General features: G+C 52.1%; 1 protein-coding gene across 2 annotated transcripts in view; it reads left to right on the top strand.

The window, feature by feature from the left end:
• Window positions 1-14,791, top strand: part of MLLT1 (MLLT1 super elongation complex subunit) — a 78,830-nt gene that overhangs the window by 18,790 nt on the left and 45,249 nt on the right. For both annotated transcript variants that reach the window (XM_049876575.1, XM_049876576.1), the window contains exon 3: window positions 6,730-6,812. In XM_049876575.1, coding sequence (XP_049732532.1) covers window positions 6,730-6,812 — 83 coding nt within the window. The remainder of the gene's footprint in view (window positions 1-6,729; window positions 6,813-14,791) is intronic.

The following is a 14,791-nucleotide window of genomic DNA, read 5'->3' on the forward strand; positions in this document are numbered from 1 at the left end:
ACCTCCAAAAATCAGCCAGCTAAAATCCTGTGGATCACAACCGCCTGCAGCCAATCACGGGGATGGTGCAGGACTGGACAGCATTTTGTTCTGTTAGGTGTGGGGCTGCCGTGAGTCAGAGCTGACTAGACGACAGCTAACAAGGACATGTGCTGTCAGGGAGGTTGGGACACCAGAGTTTCTTTTCCCTCTAGCCAGTCAGGACCCTGGGCCACTCAAAGGAGACTGCTGTGGGGTCAAGGTCAGGTGGGTTCTTTTCTCATTCTGGTTAAAATTCTGCCCTGTTTTAGTTTCCTTCATGTTTGGGCTGTAACTTTCGAATACCCTTTTGCTTCTGCCTTTTCTCCCCGTGCATCGTACGCCTTCATCGTGCTTTCCCTTTTCCCATACTCTCAGTCACTGCATTTCTTCTGTGGGGCTCCTTATTTTCCCAGAAGTTTCATTCTGCTTCTGTCTGCTCCTTTCCTTCCTTCTCTCGGACCGTCTCCTCGAGGCCGACTCTTCAGCCACCATCGTGGACTTTACTGTCCTCCTGGGGAAATTTATTTATTACCCTGTGTTTCAAGTTATTTTCTGGTTTTACTGGGGTAATTGTTCAAGCAATTAATCATGTAAGACATTTCCTGAGAAAAGTGTGTGGGAAATAAACTCTTTGAATCTTGCATTTTGGAAAACCCCATTATTCTGCTCTCACACTTGGATGATAGTTTGGCTATAATATTCTAGCTTGAGAATCCCTCTCAGTACTCAGATCCACCAGGTGCTCCTTGGAAACCCTACGGGGCAGTTCTACTCTGTTGTATAGGGTCGCTATGAGTCAGAATTGATTCGACAGCAATGGGTTTTTTGGGTTAGGGCTTTGAAAGTATTGTGTCATTGTCTTCTGAAAAGTCTGATGCTGTTGGGTTCTCATTCTATCGCAGATGACCTATTTTTTCCTTTAGAAACATTTAGGATGTTTTTTATAACATTGTTTTTTGGGAGCTTTTTTTTTTGCTCATTGTGTTGGACATCTGATGTTGTCGTTAGGTGCCGTCGAGTCAGTTCTGACTCATGGTTACCCTGTGGACAACAGAACGAAACACTGCCTGGTCTTGTGCCGTCCTCGTGATCATTGTTACGCTTGTGAGCCCATTGTTACAGCCACTGAGTCAGTCCATCTCATTGAGGGTCTTCCTATTTTTCGCTGACCCTCTGTTTTACCAAGCATGATGTTTTGCTCCAGGGACTGGTCCCTCCTGTGAACATGTCCAAAGTATGTGAGACGTAGTCTTGCTATCCTTGCCTCTAATGAGCATTCTGGCCGTACTTCTCCCAAGACAGATTTGTTTGTTCTTTTGGCAGCCTGTGGTACATTCAGTGTTCTTCACTAACTCCGTAATTCAAAGATATCAATCCTTCTTTTGTTTTCCTTATTCGTTGTCCACTTTCACATGCATATGAAGTGATTGAAAATACCATGGCTTGGGTCAGGCGCTCCTTAGTGTTTAAGGTATATCTTTGCCTTTGAACACTTTAAAGAGGTCCTTTGCGGCAGATTTGCCCAGTGCAGTGCATCATTGGATTCTGAACTGCTGCTTCCGTGGGTGTTGATTGTGAATCCAAGCAAAGTGTAACCCTTTACAACTTCAGTCTTTTCTCCGTTTATCATGATGTTGCTCACTGGTCCAGTTGTGAGGATTTTTGTTTTCTGTATGTTGAGGTATAATCCATACCGCAGGCTGCGGTCTTTGATTTTCATCAGTAAGTGCTTCAAGTCCTCTTCACTTTCAGCAAACAAGGTTGTGCCACCTGCGTACTGCAGGTTGTTAAAGAGTCTTCCTCCAATCCTGATGCCCCATTCTTCATAAGATCCAGCTTCTCAAATTACTTGGTGTCCTTCATTTTAGCTCTGGAAGTTTTTTTCTTTCTTTTTTTCTTTTTGGACAATTTCCTTCCATCTAGGTATTTACATTCTCTTTCTGGGATGCTTGTGACTTTTCTTTCCTAAATCTTTTCCTCTGTAAAACTGTATCTGCCACCTAAGGTTGTTGTAAAGATTTAGTGAGTCAATGTGCATAAATTGCTGAGAACAGTGCTTGGCACACAGTAGGTGCTTTATAAACTTAAGCTGCTCTTAGTGTTCATTTGCCCTGCTAAATTGATTGTTTGTGGCTCATCTTTTTAAGAAATGTGTCTTTTTGCTGCGTATTCTGGGGAATTTCCTCTATTTTCTAGTTTATGAAATTAAAAAATAATTAAGTGCTATGTTTGTACTATCTAAGAACTCTTATTCTATAATTTTTCCTTTTCTTAAATAACTTATTCTTTTGTTATTGAAAGTATATACAATAGGACATACACCAATTCAATGGCCTGCGTGTACAATTCAGTGGCACTGATTACATTCTTCGAGTTGTGTAACCATTCCCACTCAGCTTTCCTGAATTGTTCCTCCGCAAGTAACGTAGACTCACTACCCCCTAAGGTTCCTGTCTGTCTTTTCTAGTTGCCATTGTCAATATGATGCCATATAGATTTTAAAAGAGCATGATGCGTCAGGCAGACATTGTTTACTAATTAAGCTAAACTATTGTTTCTTTTAAAGAAGATTTCAGGAGACGTTTTGGTTTAAGGTTTAAAGGTTATCTCTGGGCAGTAGCTTCAGGATTCATCGGGTCTCATTGGGTCCAGAAAGTCTGGATTCCATGAGAATTTGAAATTTTCATCTGCATCTTTCTCCCTTTTCCGCAGGATTTGTCTATAGAATCTGATCAAAACGTTCAGTAACGATAGCCAGCCACCATCCAGTACTTCAGGACTCATGGTAAAGGAGGCATTTGTTCGTGGAGGCAACTAGCCGCACATTCTCTGAGTTTCCTTTTTTAAAATACCTTGCTTTTATTTGATGGGTGTATCTCCTCGAATCCAAGGCCATTCTGGAGTCCCTACCCCACCCAAGTTCTTTTGGGGTCTCCAAATTGTTTCTTTGGGATCTTTCCTCCAGGTGGGAGTTCTTATTGAGTCCTTTGTTGGAGTGTGGTCGGTTTTGTTGACCAGCAGGCTTCTGTTAAGGAAGGTGGACCCCCCACATTCCTAAATGAGGAGAGCTTCTGGGGAGGGGCCTAAAGGTTGGCAGTTCAGACCCTCCCAGAGCCTCTGTGGAGAAAAGGCCTGGCGATCTGCTTCCGTAAAGATTCTGCTCTTAACACGTGGGGTCACCGTGAGTCCGAATTGACTTGCCGGCAGCGGGTTTGGTGTGTTTGTTTTACCCTGCGGGACCAGTCTTCATACTGAAAGCTTCAGCTTCCACAACAGTTGGCTCTTCTCTCACGACATGGAACTGTCTGGATTGTGACCCAGAGGGAGACGTGAGCCGTCCGAGCTCCTGGGGCCAGGGGAAGCTGTCTCTTCCCAGGGCTGCTCTTCTAAGTACAGCCTTTCGGTTTGGCCTTGTTTATTTTTTTATTTTTTAAAAACAGTTGGCCCTCCATATCAGTAGGTTCCACATTCCTGGATTCAACCAACTGCGGATGGAAAATATCCAGAAAAACAAAAAGGGCTCAAAGGCCTGGGACAGCGTGAAGGGTAGCCCAAGGCAAGACGGGCTCTGGCCACAGGAACGGTGTGTGGCTGTGAAGGCAGAAGGAGGCAGCTGCACTCGACATAGTGTGGATAAATGAGGACACCAGGAATGGGGTTGTGAACCTAGGCTCAGGTGCTCCTTGGCCTGACTGACAGAGGCAGAGGTCTCGGGTCCAGGACCTAGCACTTTGCGCTGTGCATATGCAGCATCTAAAGCCACCCAGGGCCTCCTACCTGAGGACCCCTGGCTCGGAGGGCAGCCTGCGGCAGGGGGCACAGATGTGGCTGCCCCTAAAAATGCCTGCTTTGATTCCGCACCTCAGCTTCCACCCTACCTTGGCCCAACCATCACTGTTTGCTTCAAAGTGAAACCCTGTTCATGCCTGTGCTGTGTAAAAAAAAAAACAAAACTCTGGCGTTTTATATAAGGGACTTGAGCACCTGCGGATTTTGGTGTTCGTGGGGGGTCCTGGAACCAGTCCCCTGTGGATACTGAGAGACAACTATAACCGCTAGATATAATTCACATCACACTCCCCCTTTAAAAGAGTGCACTTCAGTGTTCTTTAGTACACACAAAGCTGCGCTACCATCGCCACTGTCTAATTCCGGGACATTTTTATTACTCCAAAAAGAAACGCCATGCCCACCATTAGAGGAGTCCCTGGGTGGTGCCAACAGCCGGGCTCTCGTCTGCTAGCTGAAAGGTTGGTGGGAAGACTGGCCTGGTGATCTCCTTCCAAAAGGCCACCATCTTAAAAACCCCGTGGGGCACAGTTCTACTCTCACATGCCTCGGGTCACCGGGAGTTGAAGTCATCTCGATGGCCACTGACAGCAGCAGTGACCCACCGTCAGCAGGCACTCCCCATCTTTGTGAGCCCGCGGACTCTGTGCCAGGCCTTGCTGCCTTGTGGCCCCAGTAGGCTCTCACCTGCTCTGCAGCACCCCTGGCGGATTGCGGCTGCCACAGCTGCGCTTCCTGTTTCTGTAACAGTGCGCTCTCACCCACGTTCTGCCTGGCAGGAATTTGGGGGCTTTCCCCTTGCCCTGTCCCATCTTCACTGTAGTGGCTTTATTGCTGGCCGTGTTTGATTGGCTGGGTTTCTGTGGGTGCTGGCGGGACAGCAGGCAGAAGTGTCTATGCGCTTGGTGTGCGTACTGGGCCGCAAGCCCGTGCTCCTGTGTCCAGAGGGCGTCGTCCCTCTTCACCGTTTCTGCAAGGACAGACATTATCAGTCATGTGACAGGCCTTTGGGGAGAGAGTGAGCAAGCCAGGGCAAGGGTCCTTCCCTGACGGGGTTTGTCATCTGGTCAGGACGGCATGATGAGCTGTGCCATGTAGATTTGGAAAGATAGAGCCCTGGAGGTGCAATGGTTAAGCACTCAGCTGCTCACCGAAAGGTTGATGGTTCAAACTCATCCAGCGACTTTGCAGGAGAAAGACCTGGCCGTCCATTCCCATAAAGATGACAGTCTAGAGAACTCTATGGGGGCAGTTCTCCTCTGAGTTGGAGTCAACTCAGTGACACCCCGCAACAAAGATTTGTGCAGATCCAGATGTCAGGTGACGTGCTCAGATTGCTGGCTATGGGATGGCTCTGGGACTCTGTGCCACAGCGGGTCTAGTTGCATGCGAGGTCCTGCCCTCCAGAAGCTTCTAGTGTCGGGGATGGGGGTGGGGGTAGGGAGTAGAGAGACTGGGACCTCATGCAGAGAGTGGGGGGGTGGTGGGCTTAGACCCAGAGAGAGATGGCAGGGGGGCTTGAGGGTACCTGGAGGGAGGGTGGGGCTTTATCCGAGGCCAGCAGGAGTGTCGGTAAAGGTGCATGGGGCCAAGGGGGCTCTTACCTCCCTCCTCCCCCTGTTCCTGCACCTCCTTCGAGGTGTGCAGCCTGGGTCGCGGGCAAGGCAGACCCACCAGCCCTGCCCCTGGAAGGTCACCCTCAGCTTGCCCTGCTTACCATTTTGTGTGGATAGTTGTGTGGATAGGCACATGAGATCGATGGAGTCCCTGAGCGGTGCAAGCAGTTAAGCACTCAGTTGCTGATCAAAAGGTTGGTGGTTCCAGTCCACCCAGAGGCACCTTGGAAGAAAGGCGTTGGCAATCTACTTTTTAAAAATCAGCCACTGAAAACCCTATGGAGCACAGTTGCACTCTGACACATCTGGGGTTGCCGTGAGTCAGGGTCAACCTGACGGCAACTGGTCTGGTTTTTGTTTATGACATGGATCCGTGAGAACCAAAAACTAATTTTTTTTTTTTTTTGAGAAAAATCTTAATGATGTTTTAGTTAAAAAAAAAAAAAAAATTGTGTTTCACTGTGTTTGGTAAACCATTTTCCAGGAATTCCCGGCCCAGTTATGAATTACCCTGCTGGGTACAAATGCACGTTCAGAAAGGTTTTTCCAGCCCGGGAGAAGTTTTTCCTGGCTCCTGTTAGTGGCTGCCTCTGGAGAGGGAGGGGCAGCAGGCGGGGGAGGCTCGATTGGGAGTGTTCTGACTTTTTTTCTTGAAAGGGAAAACAGTATTTTCATATCACTTGCATAATGAACAGCACACATATCAAAACATTGGAAGTTTATTCCAGTGGATGAGATTATGGAAATGATCATACTTACGCTTTGCCGGGGTTTTTGATTTCATATTTCATTTTTGTTTTGTTTTGAGTCTCTGGGGTTACTGAGGTTCTGGAGAGTCATCAGTAATTGTTTCTGTCAGGCCCTGAGGTAGAACCGAGAGGAGAAAGCCAGCGGAGCCAGTCCTAGGTTCGAGGGGGCGGCTGGGTTTGGGTGACTTGGTGGTGCATGCTATCCTGGAGACAGACAGGATCACGTCGTTGCTTATCACGCTTGCTGACCTGGATCAGCTGGACTGTGCAACCCGTGAATGTCGCTGCATTTCTGGCCTTTGCATCCTCCTTGGCCTCAGGAGCCAGTCCCCAGGCGACAGAGGCCAACAGCATCCTGATCTCCCCCTCTGCGCCCCACTTCCGCGGCTCTGTTCCTCCTTGTCTCTGTGCCCCCTTCCCTGTGGCATCCCACACCCCGTGGAGAGCCCAGCCTCCTGAGAGGCCAACAGGCTGCAGTGGGGAGGTGACCAGGGGCCTGACCCAGCCTGTGATAGGGCAGGAAGCTGATGGATGCGTTTTCTTTTTCTTTTTAGTGTGCAAGGAGCCCCCGTATAAAGTGGAGGAGTCGGGTTACGCTGGCTTCATCATGCCCATCGAGGTGTACTTCAAAAACAAGGTAGGACCTTTGGTGGCAGTGAGGACACTCGCCCTGGTGGAGACATACGGGGGCAGGCCCCTCCCTCGAGCTGCACCTGGCCCACAAGCACCAGGAGACGTGCCCTGAGCCCTAGTGAGCAACCATGGCAGAGCCTGAGCCATGGCACATGAACTGGTGGCCTTCCTCTCTCATGGTGGGAGGGGTGCTCTGGTAGCAGGAGGTGGAAGTGCAGATAGATTTGGCTTTTCTTGTGGAGTCCTGGTGGCACAACAGTTAAGTGCTCGCCCACTGACCAAAGGTCAGTGGTTGGAACCCCCCAGGGGCTCCATGGGGGCAAGGCCTGGCAATCTGCTCCTGTAAAGATGACTGCCTAGAGAACCCTGTGGGGCAGTTCTGCTCTGTCACACGGGGTTGCAATGAGTCAGAATTGATTTGACTGCAGCTAACAAAAACAAAAACAGAGCCATGAAGGATGTGCGTGGTCCCCAAGGGACATCGGACGCCATGACAGGGCTGGGCCATGGGCCGTCCCTGAGGCCCAGTCGCGGCGTCACTTGGGATGGTGAAGTTTCATTGTCCCCCAGTGGGGGATTGTAGAGAAATCTCTGGTGCCTCTTCTGAGTGGGATATTTGATGGCCTGGGGAAAAGCCTGTAATGCTAAATGAGAAAGAGCAGGTCACATGTCTTTTTAAGAGTCCTTGGGTGCTGCAAGGAGCCCTGGTGCACAGTAGTTAAGAGCTCAGGCGCCAACCAAAAGGTCAGCTGTTCGAACTCTCCAGCCGCTCTGTGGAAACCCTATGGGGCAGTTCTGCTGTGTCCTATAGGGTCTCTATGAGTCGGAATTGACTCGATGGCAACGGGTTTGGTTTAGTTTTTTTGGGGTGGTGCAAACGGTTAAGTGCTTGACTACTAGCTGGAAGGTTGGCGGTTTGAACCTAGAGGTGCCTTGGAAGACAGGCCTGGGGATCTGCCTCCTATAAGTCACAGCCTTGAGAAGTCTATGGGGCAGTTCTGCTCTGCACACATGGGGTTGCTGTGAGCTGGAATCGACTGAACCGGAACTACCAGTAACAATGACATATGTTTGTTGTTATTTATAGAGGTGCTCCAGTGGCGTAGTGGCTAAAGAGCTTGGCTGCTAACCAAAAGGTCAGCAGTTCGAATCTACCGGCCGCTCCTCGGAAACCATGTGGGACAGTTCCACTCTGTCCTATAGGGTTGTTATGAGCTGGAATTGACTTTATGGCAGTGAGTTTGGTTTGTTTGTTTTTATTGTTTATAGAAGGAGCCCCGGTGGTACAGTGATTAAGCATTTGGCTACTAACCGAGAGGTCAGCAGTTTGAACCCACAAGCCGCTGGATGGGAGACAGATTACAGCCTTGGAAGCTCTGTAGGGTAGTGCTGCTCTGTCCTGTAGGGTTGCTATGAGTTGGACTTGACAGCAATGAGTTTGGTAATTTTGGTGTTATTTATAGAAAAAAAGGAATTATATGCAAAAAATGTTACCAAAGGTGATTTGGGTGGTAGAATTACAGGTAATTTTTATTTTATTTTTTTCTATCTGTATTTTCTAAACATTTACAGTGGGCATAGATCATTTTTATTTTAATTCTGATGATTAAAAATAGCACCTTCCCCAGCAGCTAGCTTCTGCTGCTTCTTGAAGGCTTCCTCAGGGGGCCAACGGTGACATTTCGGCTCAAAGAGGCCTGGCCCTGACGGACACCATTCCCTGCACACAGCTTGCCTGGTGTGGCGGCAGCTCTAGTTGACTTTCCGGAAGGAGGTCCCTGTGCGGGGCCTGGGAGTGCTCACCACTCAGTTACGGAGTCCCTTGTTTACAACTGGCCATGCTGAAGACATGTGGTGGGAGTCACCTTGTTCCACGAACTGCCCAGGGCTAACAACCTCTGGGAACAGTGCTCAGATAGGAGGCCCACAGGGTACTGAGTGGCACTTCTGTAGCCCTGGCACAGCAGGATCTTGGATGCTGGTTCTCTGGGGGCCCCGGCACAGCGGGATCTCTGGTGCTGGGTCTCTGGGAAAGCAGGATCTTGGGTGCTGGTCTCTGGGGCTCCCTATCACAGGAGACTGTCCTGTGAGGCTGCTGTGGAGTTGGAGCCCAAGTGGTTGGGTGACCTTCCCCTGCTGAGGAGAGAGCCGCGCATGTCTCCTAGGGCCCGTGTCTCTGCTGCAGGGCGGGGGGAGATGCGGGGAGCAGCCCTCTCTGTGCCGCACCCCTGCATGGCTGGTGCCCAGAGCAAGCAGGGGGCAGTGTCCTGGCCAGGGGTGACAAGGCCGGGGTGGTCTCTTGACAGGTGGGGGTATGGGCTCAGGGGCAGAAGGGCTGGTGCAGAGCCATCTGGGCTCATCCCTGCTGGGGTGAGTCCCGTGGTGGGTCTCTCCTAGTCCCATGGCAGGTCTCTCCTAATCCCATGGTGGGTCTCTCCTAGTCCCATGGTGGGTCATTCCTAGTTCCATGGCAGGTCTCTCCTAATCCCATGGTGGGTCTCTCCTAGTATCATGGTGGTGGGTCTCTTCTAGACCCGTGGTGGGTCTGTGTCAGACCTCTACGAGTCCTGTGGGGTCTGTGTCTGGCCTCCGAGTCCCTCTAGTGGGTCTGTGTCAGGCCTCTCCGAGTCCCATGGAGTCTGTCCAGCCTCTCTGAGTCCCTCTGGCAGGTGTGTGGGGAGGGAGTAATAACAACAGCCCCCTCATGGGTTTGCTACGTGCACTCTTCTATGCAAAGCCCTCTGCTGCCCAGTGTAAGCAGGTGTCTTGTGGTGGCTGGGTGGCCACAGAACACAGTGCAGCCCCTACCCCAAGGTTCAGGACAGTTGGGGTTCCGTGGGCCACAGAACACAGTGTGGCTCCCCTGAGGTTCAGGACAGTTGGGGTTCTGTGGGCCAATGAAGCTTTGCTCCCTGAGGCCTTCCTCTCCTGGGAGCTGCCTGGAGTCTGCAGCCCGGTAGGCACTGCTGATCCTCCCCGGCATCTGCCCCGAGGTCCCTCCCCCAGCATCTGCCCAGGCCCTCCCCCAGTGTCTGCCCCAGGCCCCTTCCCCATCATATGCCCAGAGGCCCTGGCTTACCCCAGCTGTGGGACAGTACCACGAAGGCTGGCCTGGAGTCCAGAGCTCTTTTCCCAGCTCAGGGGATCCTCGCTGGTCTCAGAGAGCTGGTGATACTTGGGCTCCGCTTCTTCTCTGCCAGGTGGAGGGCTCCCGTGAGGTGGGCCCTGCCCAGTGGTGGCCTCCATGGCTCTGTGCATGCTGTTTTTTGCCCCCAGGCCCTGTGAGCTGGATGGCAAGACACCACTCAGTGTCTGTGTGTCCAGGCAGAAGGCCCTGGTCTCTGGAGAATGGGGTGGTGCTGGGCATTTGGGGCTAGGGAAACAGCGGCCCCCCCCAGGCTTCACTGTCACACCACCAGCAACTGGCCTGCCAAGTCCACTGCTGGAGCCCCAGCCTGAACCCCTGCTCCTTTCTCTCCCACCCACGGAACTGCTCGTTGCCAGGGGCCTGCCAGGCCCGTGGGATGGGTCATGCCCACAGCTAGGGGCCTGCCAAGCCTGCAGGGTTGGGGCCTGCCCAAAGCCAGGGGCCTGCCAGGCCTGTGGGATGGGTCATGCCCACAGCCAGGGGCCTGCCAAGCCTGCAGGGTTGGGGCCTGTGGTTCCCCAGGGCGGAGCGCCCTTTTGTTTCTGTTTTTGAGGCTGCAGCCAGGCCCCGATACCTCCGAGCCCTCCAGACCATTGCTCTTCAGATGGGGACCCTGCCACCTGGGGGTGTCAGTGACCACGCCAGGACCGAGCCAGATGCTCAGCCCAGTGTGGTCGAGTTGTTCTCTGAGTCATTTGAGAGCATGACTTGGTTCACTGCAGCTCGGGTGGGAGCCGGCCAGGTGAGAGCCCCGGTCAGCAGGAAGGGGCTGCTTCTCTGCTGCCTTTTGTCCTGTCGTTTGGTCCGTGTGAGGGTTGCATTCCAGGGAGGACCCCGGGGGTTGGGTTATCATCATGTTCATGGACGTCATGTTCCAGCTACCTGCCAGAGGCTGCTGGGAGCCTGTGGAGGGAAAGTAGTGCCTTGGAAATGGGCTTATACGTCTCCTCATGCGGCAGCACATGGGGTTCGGGCCCTCCCTGGTGGCTCAGTAGTAGAGCTCTCTCTTTACGTGCAGGAAACCCAGGTTTAATTCCTAGTCAGTGCACCTCATGCATGGCCACCACCTGGCTGTCAGTGTAGGCTTGCGTGTTGCTATGATGCTGAACAAGTTTCAGCAGAGCTTCCAGACTAAGATGGACTAGGAAGAAAGGCTTGGCAATTGACTTTGGAAAATTGGCTCATGAAAACTGCATGGATCACAGTGGTCCTATCTGCAACCGATCATAGGCATGACACAGGACTGGGCCGTGTTTCCTGGGTTGTGCATGGGGTTGCCATGAGTTGAGGGCTGACATGGCTGAATGCAGGTTTAGAGGCAGGATGGGGCAGAGCATGTTGGTGCTGTTGGTTCACCCCTGGTCCTTGCCCTTGCTCAGTGTGGGGAACCCTCAGGCTGGTCACAGGTAGGCAGCCCCCAGGTGTTACAGAATGCAGACGACTGAGCAGGTCTGGGCCCCCTGTGGCAGAAGCCATCATATCAATCCACCCCGTCTGCTGTACCTCGAAGTCCTCTCCTGAGTCCAGACTTCAGGCTTGTTCCCGCCCCGAGTTCCTGGAGATTCAACCCACTATGTCCTGCCCCCTTGTTGTCGGATGCTGTCCAGTCAATCCTGACTCATAGGGACCCCAGGTGACAGAATAGAACTGCCCCATAGGGTTTTCTAGGCTGTAATCTTTTTGGGAACAGATTGCCACACCTTTCTCCTACAGAACCGCTTGGTGGGTTCGAGCTGCCGACCTTTCAGTTAGTGCTGTGCCACCTGGGCTCCTTGAGGTATGATTTTCATACAGTACGTTTCTCCCTTTTTAAGTGTGTCAGGTTTTTGGAATTCCAGCATGTGTTTTCATTTGAACCCTGTTGGCAGGTGCCCAGGTTTTCCGTTGAAAGGAAAAGAGTCACGTCCCTGCGGTGTACTTGTCCATCCGCTCCTTCAGGGGCCATCTGGCTGCGAGCCCGTTTTCAGGATCTCTGTAATCTCGTGTCCCTGCGCGCTGTGTCCCAGTTCACTGGGAATCTGCTGCTCCTGGTGGTCTTTTTGCCCGCAGAGCTTCAGAGGGCCCCGCACCGAGAGAAGCCAGGAGGTGCGGCCCAGCCCAGAATGTTCTGCAGTCCACTGTGGTGTGTGCCAGGCACCTGGCACTGTGCTCAGCGGGTCCTGATTTAGTCTCAGAACAAGCCCTGCGGGAAGGTTACCTCCCTGATTTATGGACAAAGGAGCGCCGGGGTACTTAGTCAGTCAGTCAGGGTCACAAGGTGACTGGCGGAGCTGGGATTTGAACCAGCACAGTGTGCCGTTGTGTGTGTGCAGACACACGTCCATGGTTCAAATGTCCCAGCCAGCTATCACCTGGAGTGAGAGCTGCTCATGAATTCTGGTTTTTACTCACATCTAGATAACAAGAACGAAGGAGCCCTGATGGTGCAGTGGTTAAGCACTAACTGAAAGGTGGACGGTTCAAACTCACCCGATGGCCCTGTGGAAGAAAGACCGGGCGATCTGCGCCTGTAAAGATTACAGCCTAGAAAACCCTGTGGGGCGGTTCTGCTCTGTCACATGGAGTCGCTATGAGTTGGAATCGACTCTATGGCACCCAACAACATGACAGATGACAGGGACAGTGTTATTTTATGTGTTGTGTTCTGCAGACGTTGTCCAAATGCTTCTAAAAGTTTTGTAAAGAGCAGACAATCTAGAAAAATGAGTGTTGGTTAATTGCAAAACCAACTTTTTATGAATGTGCCAGTTTGGAATGCTGTTTGAAATGGGGACTTCATTCATGGGTCTGCTGAGAATTTTCTACCCTGATGTAAACAGAGTTGCACGGGGTTTTTAGCCATGACTCCCTCGTCAGCTGTAGGTAAGGAGAGTTCATTCTTGAGGTAGTGAGCAAAGGGGGCAAGGGAGGTGAGAATTCTACCATTCCCAGCCAGTGCACCTCGTGGCAGCCACCTCCCTTCTGCCATTGGAGGCGTGTATGTTGCTAGGATGCTGAACAGGTTTCAGCGGAACTTCCAGATTGAGATAGACCAGGACGAATGGCCTGGCGACCCACTTCCAAAAATCAGCCAGTGAAAACCCTATGGATCACACCTGTTCGACCTGCCCCCGATCATGGGGATGGCTCAGGACCAGACAGCATTTCATTCCGTGGTGTGCGGTGTCGCCATGTGTCAGGGCCGACTCAACGGCAGCCAGCACCAGCAGCAACATACAGAGGGCACAGTGTGTGTTTAGTCTGCGTGGAAAGAGCAGCCGAGGGCAGGCTGGAGGTGGATGCCCAGGGCTGGGATTCCAGTGATTTTCAATGGCTGATTTTTCAGAGGTAGATCACCAGGCCTTTCTTTCTGGGTAGACTCAAACCACCAACCTTTTGGTAAGTAGCCGAGTGCACTCACTGTTTGCACCACCCAGGGACTCCTAGAGAAAGTGAAAATCCCCCATGATCTCCCCTGCCAGAGATGACCTTTCATTGTTGTCTTAAGGGCCGAATGCACTTGCTGTCTGCCCCATTTCCTCCTTCCCTCATGCTCCTGAACCCAAAACAGGGTGGGTCTGCCCTGCACACCATCCGGCAGAAGTGCCGCGTCCATGGCCACAAGTGACCCCTGTTTCATTGCAGCCAGCGGAAGCTCTTCACTTCCTAGCTTGACCAGCTGAACGGGACGCTGCTGCCCACCCCTTCCTTCACGCTCACTTTCCCCTTAGCCTCTGGGACACCACCCACTGGTGCTCACCTGCCTCTCTGGGCGGCTTCTCCTCTCTGACCTGTCCCAGGTGGCCCTCTTATCTCCTCTCTGCTGTGAATCGGCTCCAAGTGCTGCTAGCTCCTGAGTCCCATCTGCAGCCCTCTGCCTCCCGGATACCTGTCCCCTCAGGTGATCCAGGGCCCCCCCAAGCTTGGCCCCCTACTCACAACTACGTGAATGACCCCCTATGCCGTACCTGCTGGGGCCCCCCGCTTTAGTGATGGAGCTGCCATCCCTCCACCTGGGCAGAGGCTGAAACCTACCCCTCCCTGCCCCTCGTCCCCAGCCAGTCCCCAGGGCTCGTCAGTTTTCTCCTCGGCTCGCTTCTGTCTTCAGGAGCAAATCGTCATCCAGGCCATGCTGGTCACCTGCCTAGAACATCCAGCCTCCCTGACCAGCTTCCCCCAAGCTTGCTTCCCTTCTCACCCTTCCCACTCTAGGCGGGGTGAGCTTGGGAAACACATCCTCTCATTTCTCCTCCGCTCTAAGAGCTCTCACGTGGCTCACCCCTGCCCTTGAAACATGTAAGGGTTTTCTTGTTTTCAAGTATATGTACATATATTTCATTTTATTTTTGGTGAAAATACAGCAATACCCGCTTCGGTTCCACAATTTCTAGACGTAATGATCAGTGACCTTGGTTACATCCTTCACATTGTGTCAGCATTGTCGCTACTCCTGGTTCTTTCACTGCCGTTGACTTAGACTTCCTGCCCCACAACCTTCTCGTCTGTGCTTTAGAATAGCTGTTGTCCATTTGGTCTTAGTATGGGTGATTCTTTAAAAGAGTGCAGTACTCAAGGGTGACAGTACGATTCAAACAGGTTCTCCTCCCATGGCTCATCTCCTGCTGCTCCTGAATGCCAGCTCACTCCCACCAGACTGTTCATTGCCCTCATCTCACCGTGCACTCGCCCTCGTGCTTGGAGCGGGCGTCCTTTTGTTCTGAGACCCCTGCACTGACCGGGCCTGTCTGATCCTGAGCCCTAGGTTTCTGTGTCGTGTGGCTCCTGTCAGATGGTCGGGCCCCACTGTTTTCAAGAGTCGCTGTACCATTTGGCATCCTCACCGCCAGGGAATGAGA

Source organism: Elephas maximus, chromosome 3 (genome assembly GCF_024166365.1).
Source record: "Elephas maximus indicus isolate mEleMax1 chromosome 3, mEleMax1 primary haplotype, whole genome shotgun sequence".
NCBI classification, from domain to species: Eukaryota; Metazoa; Chordata; class Mammalia; order Proboscidea; family Elephantidae; genus Elephas; species Elephas maximus.